The 10,514-nt window shown below is 45.9% G+C and overlaps 1 protein-coding gene across 1 annotated transcript in view; it reads right to left on the bottom strand.

The window, feature by feature from the left end:
* Positions 1 to 10,514, bottom strand: part of Ptprn2 (protein tyrosine phosphatase receptor type N2) — a 755,793-nt gene that overhangs the window by 386,126 nt on the left and 359,153 nt on the right. Inside the window, exon 10 of the mRNA XM_021201639.2 lies at positions 9,628 to 9,714. Coding sequence (XP_021057298.1) covers positions 9,628 to 9,714 — 87 coding nt within the window. The remainder of the gene's footprint in view (positions 1 to 9,627; positions 9,715 to 10,514) is intronic.

Here is a 10,514-nt window from a genome sequence, read left to right as displayed (position 1 = left end):
AGGAAGGAAGGAAGGAAGGAAGGAAGGAAGGAAGGAAGGAAGGAAGGAAGGAAGGAAGGAAGGGGGAAAGAGGGAGGGAGGAAGGAAGGAAGGAAACTAGGAAACTATTGGACCCATTTGCTGAGGACTCTGGAGGAAAGTACCACCCACAGTCTCCAATGCTGACTACTCCCCTCTGAGGTGCCTTCCTTTTTACCATGTCTGGGAATAACTAAGGTAGATGGTTGTCTGAGACTTGGGCTCAAAGCTGAATCTGCCCTGAACTCCCAGACCTCATGGGCTTTTCCATCATAGCAGTCCCCAAGACTGGGCACTATAGTTTCCTAATGTTTCTAGGGAACCTGTGCAAAGTACCCTGAGGGTCACTGTCACTGAAAATGAGCCTTATGGTACCCAAAATTTCCCTAGTCGAAGCCTAGCACCTGGGCAGACAAAAACGTCACATGAATCCTATGCAATGACATTGGACATTTAGGAACAGGTTTCATAGATACTGTCTCTGTGTGGTTTTTGCTCATGAAAAAAGAAACCACAGGCCTTGCATGCTCAGGAGAAACCAAGGATATGGACTTCCGTACTTAGTGCCCAGTGCTTGGCCCCATGTTGTCCAACAGGTGGTTAGTTATATACAATGCTTACAAAGTAGAGAATGATTAGCCTAGGAAGTGGCCTAGTTTCTTTGTTGGGAAGCTATGCCTCTGATGCCTGCAATCGCTGGTTCTATATAGAACCCAGAGATCCCCTTGCTCCTTTGTCAACATGACATTTATGGTTTTTAGGACATGGGACACCCCTACGCCCTATGTGTCGAAGAACCAACTCACTTAGAAAATCCTCCCTGAGAAGCCTCCTTGGTTGAGTGGGTGTGATCAGATTCCACGGGAGTTTTTGAGGTACTCCAAATGCAAAGGGTCTTCAGGAAAGGAAAAGAGCCAGACCGGAATGCTCAGTGAGTAAGGGTCATTGCAAGATGATCTGCAGAGCCTGAGAAGGAATCTGCTTTGGTAATGTTGACAGTGAACCTTGGGACAGAAACAGTGATGCATCTACCTGTACTAGGATCTCCCGGACCAACCATCATTCCAAAGTCACTCACTCTGGCTCATACAATGTTTGAGCTCTCATGGGAAGTTAGTTCTGTTGTCACACAGTATGTGATCTCCTGCACAGCAGCTACCTGGGTTGTTCACTATTAAGGTATAGCACAGCAAGGGAACATTGCAGAAGACAGACAGGAAAGACTGTAAGACCTAGAAGTTAGCAAAACTGATGTGAAACGGTATCTTTTGGATACAATGGGGGCCATTACACTCATGAATTTACAGTGGCTGTGGTTATCTGCACAAGACCTACACAAGAGTAAGCCAGTCAAAAGTTCAGCATGGGTTGGGGAGGGGTTCGTGCCTACCTGAACAGCTTTGCAGTTGAAGACTTACTGCTCAATAGCAGGTCACATAGGTACATGAAGTACTGCACACCCCACAGAAGCAAGAGAAAGCTCAGAACTGCAGTGTAGTTAGGAGATTCCCTGACAGGAAGAAAGCTGAGCACTGAGTCAGAGGAAATGCCCAGGTGTAACTAGGAAACAAAGGCACTCAGGTTTGTCTTTTGACTTTCAAATTTCCTTCAGAGTTGGTAATAATTACTGAGAACACACCACAGGCAATCTCATAATCCCTGGGAGCATTGTTCCTCTGAAGTCACTGGATATGGTGAACACCTGCTGAGATGCTGTCCCCAGGAAGTGGTCCAGGTTCTTGGGGCTCAAGCCACGGTGTGGTGGGTACATAGACTTTTGTGTTCAAATCCACCTCATTCAATCTATACTCTTGAATGATCAGAATCAAACTCACAGCCTGAGCAGAACATTGAAGACATGCAAGTTTTCTCCATGAATGCTAGGAAGCTCGTCAGCACTTCAGTATCACGCCCAAGCTATTTTTAAACTGGCAAATCACTAGATAAAAATCACGCAAGAACAGACTGTGCCTCCTCCTTTAGCGTCAGCTGAGGACATGCACATTGACAGCCCAGGAATGACCATGAACCTGACACAACTGAAATAAACTTACATACAGAGGTATGAAGCACAAGGACTCACTGCTCTTGCTGTCTTGCAGAAGCTTCTGCATACCCACTGCCAACCTCCTTGCCTTCTTTGTGGTACACCTGCAGAGTCCGTACACTGGTGCCTCAGAGCCGCACTGGCCAGCTGTGTACCTGCAACTTTCTTGCCCTGTGAGTTTGGCCTCCAAACACTGGTGAATCAATAAAACTGGGATAATATGCCATGGCTTGGAAGGTTTTTTTGTTTTAGGGTTTTATGGTTTGTTTGTTTAGTTGGTTAGGCATTTGTTTGTTTGTTTGTTTGTTTTGAAGGCAAAAATCCCATTATGGGATTCACATGGGCCTGGAATCTTTAATCCTCTTGCTTTATCCTTCTGAGTTCTGAGAAGACAGGTATGCACTACCTTGCCTAGTAATACATAGAGATAATTTTGTGTGTGTGTGTGTGTGTGTGTGTGTGTGTGTGTGTTATCACTGAGGGGGGAACTCCTTATGTGGCATGAGCTTCTCTTAAACTCAATAACCTGCTTCTACCTCCTAAGGAGATAGGACTATAGGTGCATACTACCACATGGGATGGTCTGGCAATTTGACAGTTGTTTTTGCATGATGGAATAAACACATTCACCACAGGACATCTCTCTAAGCTGGTACTCTGGATCACAGCTCATAATTAGATGGTCCCTTTCCTTCACATCCTGCTCCTCTACCAGCTGTGCATAGTGTCTCTCACAGCCCGAGCACTGTCTTACCTTGTGCAAAAGCTTGACGTTCTTTCTGTCTGGCATGAACTGGGGGGAGCAGAATGTGGATCACCTCTGCTCTTCCCTGACCTATGCACTTTAGGAGTCATCTATAGACAATTACCATGGGGCAGACCTCGAGAGGGCCATTGGCTGACCTGACAATGCCCAATGCCAATGCACCCCACAATAGGAGACCCTTGATGTGTGAACAGACTTGTCTGCTCTGGGTTATGACTCCTGAGAGACCATCAACTGGCTGGCAAACAAGTTCACTTGCCAGGAGAAATGATGTTATGAATGAACAGTTAAAAAAAAAAAAAAACCAAAGGGAAGAACTCAGAAACCCTGGCCTAGGAAAGAAGGGATCTTGGACATATCTAAGTGGGCATTGTATTTGAAAATGCTGGGTAGACTATGGAAAGCTGAAATCCTAAGACTTTACAAAACTCCCTCATTTAAAACTGCTACTAGCCAAATTAAACAGCCATGCATGCTCTTTCATGCGGGATGTGTTTCAACATTTTATAAGCTCTTTTCTCGATTTAGACATAATCTGTGGCTCCTGAGCACAGTGTGATTCAGTGACTCCGATGGACACTTTACACACACTGACAGTCATTCATTCTTCTTCATGATCACAGACTGTGCTAACAAAGGATGGAAGGACTTTGTAGGATTTTAACTGTAAGACTATGCTTATTTTCCAGAAAATTCTCCTCCTTTCATTCAAGGCTTGTAAAACAAACCAGTCAATCTGCTACCAACGCCAGTGTTGGGCACAACAGAACTGCTCAACTGAAGGCTACTTAGTCCTCTATCTCCTACTGTTAAAATAGGTTGTAACATTCTGTATATCAGTAAGAAGGCACATGGGTCTTCTAAGTGGTTATGTGTCTATCCACAGTGCTCCAGAATACTCTGAGTTCAGTTCACACTCAGGCCTGTCATTCCATTAAGGAGGGAGCCAGCAAGCAAGTTCCTGATGAAAGCTTATTTTTCTTGTTATTTTAAACTATCCCCAAAGCAAACACACTGTGAAAATCTATCTAGTAAGAGTTCCACCCAGGCTGGTGGGTCTAGAAGTCTTTCTCTTTTTTCATATCATGAAATACAGAATTGAGGTTTGCCAGGTAAATTTTAAGGTCTTCCTTACACACAGTGGTAGCTGTCTTTATAGAGACTATACAGTTAGTTTAAAGACAAGCCCAGATACTACATTCCCTTGACCTTCTAAGCCAACAGAGTTTGAAGGTTAATGTTCTAATATTGACATTTTGTGGTTAAGGAAATATTAAGACCATTATTTTTCAGTGAATGAACTTTCTTGAAAGTTGTTTCAAAATAAAGAAAACTTTATTAGATTGTTGATTGAATTTTTGATAGCATATTTCCTTTAGGCTGATAGACCAACATGTGTTTCATCTGTTTGATAGCTTGATTTTGTGTGAGGTCCATATGATACGTGGATAGATGGATAGATTTATAGATGGGTAGATGGACACACAAATAGATGGTTGGATGGATGAACTAATTTGTGGGTTATAAGTGGGTTTTAGTAATCTGAACCCAGCATGGAAAGAAAGGGCTCCCTCTCTCCCTTATAGTGATGACTTGGGGGTACCATTGCATCAGCAGACCCTGCTGTCAAGTTTCCTGTGAACTATCGCTCAAGGTATCAGCAGCCACAGGACCAACCATGTCACCTGGGGACTATTCATTGCACGGGCTGTAAGGCATAGAGCTGGTGACAGCAGTGGGGGAAACTACATAGGCTCCTGAAAGGTTCCTGGTCTCACCTTGCTCTTCACTGGGAGGCTTGAGAGGGGCTAAGCTACTTTCTCCCTCTGGAGTTATGGTAGCATTTCCCATAGGTGAGTTGCTTAGCCAGCATAGGAAATGCTAATGCCTTCAACCAAAGCAGTCTTCACTCATGATAGGAAACCATTGCTTTCCCATAATGACTTACAAATATGCAACAGCTTATTCCTGCTACTGCCTGTTTAGTCTAAAGTCAGGACTAAGGCAAGGTAACACATCTCAATTTCGTGGTGCCCTTCTGAGGGAAACATGAGTATTTGCTCCCAAGATCAGCCCCTTGCAATCTTCTAATTGTCAAGGGAAGCACTGGTGACAGAGCCTGCACTCTGACCTAGAACGAAGAATTTGCAGTGCTTAGCTTTTTCCTCTCCACCTTCCTTGGATGACATGGCTGCATTGCTGTAGGCATAGGTGAGAAGGCCGTAGGTGCAAATGTTACCTATTTACTGAGGTGTTGTTCCAGTTCTGGGTCCCCTGCTGAAGGCACTGTTTTATAGGTACCTACCTATCTGTTCCAGGCAGAATCCCTGGTGTTCATCTTTAGGCTACAGAAGCAACCCAGGGAGGTGAGACACTTCTGTATTATCAAAAACTATTGAGACTTAAGGTCAAGGCTGGGGACAAATAGTCAAGAAACTGAATTACAGCTTCTGAAAGCAAACATAAAGATTTCCTCCTGGTTAGAGGGTGACATGTCAGGGCACAGGCCAGGGAGAAGGGGTATGAGGTCTACACAAAGTGCTGGCATCTCCCCGGGAGTCTCTTAAGACAATGCCCATAGCTGTTCCTCTGTCACTGTCCCAAACAAGCATACCAGCGATGAAAGAGAACTGATCCTTGAAAGATGAGGTCCATGAAGCCCAATCATAGCCTCAGGCTCTCGGTGGCCTGGACACACTTGGGCAGACTCAGGACTCTCTGCAGCCTATCTCAGCCCAAGGCTCTGTGGTGCTCATCCAGGAACTGGCTAACCTCCAAACACATCAGCTCCACCTCTCCTCAGCCTCGCTCATCCCATTTTTCCCACCTGAGTAGATGCTGTGGGGCAAAGCAGCATTCATCAGCCAGCCCAGGACAGCCATGATTAGTTATAAAATCATAACTGTGGTCGCTGTATGTCTGCTGGCATAATTACATCAGCATGCTAATGTCGTTTTAATGGTCTCTAATGATGTAATAAGAAATAATGGGATTTATTTGACAGCTACATAACCATTAACAAAACATATTAAGCATAACTAGCACTTCCATAAAAATGCAGATGATATCGGCAAGCACCAGCCCACGTGTCCTGTATTTTCCATCTCTGAGACAATGAATGGCTCTGAGGATGAGCTCTTAGATGAGGCAATAACCAAGGCAGGTCATGCTAGCCATGAGCCCACCCACCCGAGACACTTCTGAGGTCCAGTTGACGTCTAAGTAAGTCCATGAACATGTGTCCATTGCTGTTGGGCCAGAGGGTTAAGGCATTGAGATACAGCTCCTGCGTTCCAAAGAGAAGAGCTGGGAACACTGGCATGCACACACGCAGCACACAAATAGTAATGCAATGGCTGGGTGGAACAGACTGCTGGGCAGGACTGAAAAAGACTCTAGAACCAGCTGGGATCTATGGTCAGCTAGAACTGGGATTAGGTCCGAGAAGAGGAGGAGTAGCCAGAGAAGACGACGGGGGACAGGAATTCCAGTGCTCTACCTTTGAAAGGCAGGTTGTATGATGGTTCCACTCCTAGAAAGAAGGAGCACATGTTTTCTAGGCAGAAAGGAGGACTGGCTAGTAAAATTCACAAACAAGTCAGCTGGGGAAGCTCAAGATTTCCTCTCAGAGAGGCTGAGCTATTCCTGTGTTGGTTGCAGGAAGGTTCTATAGTGAACAAGAAGGTAGGAATGAGGCAAAGAAGCCTAGATAGGGACCAGGAGTAAGAGTATGGGGGTGGGGTAGTGACTTGGTCATCGCTGTGTTTGGTTCCTTACACCAAAGTCCCTTTGTCCCAGCATAATCTCCCTGTGTCTGGACCAATGGATAGTGACCCTCCCTTCAAAAGTTATCAGGTATATTAATTACTACTTTCATCGCTGTAATAAGATATTTGAGAAAAGATGATTTTGTCTTGTCTTAGAGCTTGAGGATATAGTCCATTGTGGTGGGGAAGATATGGCAGAAAGCATCCCAGGTAAACAATTGATTGTGTGCACAGTCAAAGCAGAATGAGACAAATGCTGGCACGCACCTCATTTTATTTTTTCTATATCTCTTTAATTCAGTATGGGCTCCTGGGACATGGGATGATAGTACCAACATTCATGGCATATCTTCCCATCTCAGGAAGACTTCTCTGAGAACACTATCACAGGCACACCCAGAGGTACATCTCCCAGGTGATACCCTCTAAATACCCTCAAGTTGATAATGATGACAAATTTGTTGTCCTGGAAAGCAGGGAAAGACTCAGTTCAGCTGTGAGCACAATGGGGGAGTAACAACTCAAATAATGGCTGGCCCATCCAACACAAGGGAGGAAGGCGGTCAGACATTGATGGAAAGAGGAAGACATTAGGTTTCTAGGTCTGGAAAAACTGCTCTGAAACTTGAACAGCCACATTTTGCTCCCCTCCAAGTAAAGCCTCTCATCTTACCTTAATAATTCCCAAAGTAGAGCTATAGAGACTTGAAAAGAGAGCTACAGCAGCCCCCTCCTGCCTTGGGACATCTGCACTGCAAATCTTAGGGTGGCTCAGGAGGCCTGGCCTGCTGAGGAACTGTGTACTACCTGCTACACAATCCTGATGACCACATTCCTTCTTTGTGGCAAATGTTGACTCCTCAGGATTTTAAGATATGGCAGAACCAGTGGGGAAAAGAGGGTAAATAGGAGTATCCTGGCGAGCACTGTGCACGAGCCATCTTTCAGGAATTCCTGTGTAATGACCAGAGAGCCCTCCACCATACTTCCCTCTACCATCTTACCCTGAGAATAACATGGTTCTACTCCCAGGTTCAGCGTCTGACATACATGCAGAGCCTCAGAGGCAGGCGTGCAGACTGTGGAACAGCCCCACCAGCCTGCTCATTCTATCACCAGGCAAAGGGGGCAAACAAGGGCAGCAGGGGCAGCATGCTCCTTCAAAACTCAAATTCCCTTGGCACATACTGGCTTCCACCTGTCACGTGCTACTCAACCACCAAGAAGGGCTTTTGTCAAAGAGAATGATGAGTTGTGGTGAATGTTCTGTCTGCCTGAGTAAGCTTTGTACCAGAGAAAACTATGTGCTGGGGGTGGAAAGAATGGAGCAGAGAATCTGTGTGCTGTGATTTTCTTTTTCCTGGTGATCTGAATGAGGTGCCTGAGTCACAATTGCCACCCACAGAGGTTGGCCCACCCTACTGTGCTCCAACAACATCAGCTTTTCTTGACATCTATTGTTCCAGTCTCTCCTATGATAAATATGATCACCTTTAACCACAAAAGAACCTCCTCCTCAGGGTAAAAGGGCTGTGGCTAAATCTGATTAGACACCCTAGGCTGCAAAGAGCCCTTGCTTCATGTCCATCAGGTTTGGAGTAAGGAGTGTTGTTCTTTGACCCATCTGTCACACAGACACGGGCACATACCACTCAGCAGCCACTCAGTTGGAAACACATCCAACATGTGCCTGGAACCAAGAGACAGTCAGCGGCTGAGAACATACTGGAGAACAAGAGAACATGACCCTCCAGGAGAACATGGCCCTCACACTCCTCAGAAACAGCAGAGCTGGGTCTTCCTGGTTAGGGATTCTCTGGCTCCCCTGAAGTTCTAAACAGGGAGAAGAGTTGAATATTTTCAAGATTTATGATATTCACAATTCAGTGATTCAGTGAGAAAAGCTCAGCTAAATGGCTGGGAACAGAACCCATGTGTTGGCGCCCATCCCTGGACCCGTGAGCATGTCAAGTCTCTACCTACTACTTTTTTTTAACCTGGACTCCTTGTCATCTCTCCTGTCCTGTCACAAATTGTATGGGACCCTTTGATGGTTGCCTCCCACCCCTCTCTATGCTGTGCTGTCCTCACCCGGAAGATACTGAATGTGAAAGATCCTGGCCCATATGTAGACACTGCCTTTATGTTGAGTAAGTAAATGTGTATATAGCAATGCAATGAACATCCCAAAGTACAGGGAGAATCTCTGTTTGGGTGTCTTTACGGAACGTTCTGGTACCAGGTCATTTGAGGCCTCCTCTTAGATGTCCCTTACAATCTACAGCGAGTAGTCAGATCTGAGGCAAGGACAATATAGGGACTAGCTATTGCTAGGACAGGCTGGGCCACAGTAGACACCACAATCCACCCCCAGTATGAAACAGCCTGAAAGAAACAGGGCCTGTGTAATATGAACTGGTGCACCTATCCAATGCACATGAGAACAGGGAGTCAGGCCAGCTTCTGCCTCAGTCTTTGTATCCCATTTTACATATCCCAGTCTCTCCCAATGGCACGCTTCACTTGCACCTAGCACCCTGCCCACTAACAGCATCAGCACAGCTGGTGTTCATTCATACACAACACCTTATCCAGCATCCATAAACTTTACAAGGCATGAACACACCTTGACTCTTACCAATGGGACAAGAATCTTGTTTGGGCTATGACTGAAAGACCAGTGCACAGGCTTTCAAGACAGTGAGGCCAGTGTAGCATCTTTAGGGGCTGTCCTTAGAGCCTGGAACTTGCTCCAGATTCAAAGTGGTGCCAGCTGCAGTGGCCTCAGGAAGCTGGCCTCTACCACATCATTGCCAGGAGAGTAGGAATCTTGTAATTAAATGTAGATTTCGGCTGTATTTAAATAAGCTCCCAAAGCTCAGGGGAATTCTCCTTTCATTTCTGTTCTAAACAGCTCTTCTCTGATATAATTAACAACCGCAGGCATGCAGCTCACAGAACAATTTATGAGCCTTATCCAATGTGAGGCAAGCAAGCAAAAGGCAGCAGGCCTGAAGTCCAGTACTTACCTGACATCTGCAAAGAAGCTGGGAGGTACCCGGAGGATGTGGGCAACTTCATCCATCAGCTGCTTCCCCTTCTCTGGACTTAGAGGACTGGAGAAGAGGAATAGGAAGACTGTTACTCAAGCAGAGCACCAAGTGTTAGGGAAGATTCTCAGATCTTGGCTACCTTTTACTATCAAACTTGGTCAGTCCTGGGGACTCATGGTTCCCCAACATGTGCCCTGATCCAAGGCCCTGCTATACTTCCTGCTTTGGGGTGGTGACGATTGAACCCCAACAGTACTTTGGTCTGGGAGAAGATGTTTCTCCCTCCTGGTGGGTGCTCTGCTACTCTAACTGATCCCCTTGCTCTGGGATCTGTTCTGGGGTATACTGTTTCCCTATGCATTCCGGCTCTGGGAAGGTCCTCAACCTTTGGCCCACTTGGGAGCTGCTGCCAGTGGATGCTTGACCCACACTGGGAGATGTACTGCTCCTTGACATATGCTCTGCTTTGGGGTAACTAACCCCTATCTGTTGCACAAGCACAAGCGCAAGCCACTCTGTAGTGGCTGTTGCTCCCAGACAGACATCTGATTCTCAAAGGGAGGGGTCTGCTGTCCAGTGCCGATCATTCCCCAATATGCACTATGCTTGGGGGTCTTCCCCAAGACAAGCCCCAGCTGTGGGGGAGAAGCTGCTCTCCTTGCACCCTACTCTTGAACCACTATTTCCCAACACACACACAAACACACAGACACACACACATACATACACACACATACACATACACACACATACACATACACACACATACATACACACATACACACACATGTAAACATACACACACATACACACATACATAAACACACATACACACATACACATACATACACACACATGCACAC

The sequence above is a fragment of the Mus pahari genome, chromosome 7, assembly GCF_900095145.1.
Source record: "Mus pahari chromosome 7, PAHARI_EIJ_v1.1, whole genome shotgun sequence".
NCBI lineage: Eukaryota > Metazoa > Chordata > Mammalia > Rodentia > Muridae > Mus > Mus pahari.
The sequence above is the reverse complement of the archived record's forward strand: the minus strand, read 5'-3'. Positions and strand labels throughout refer to the sequence as shown.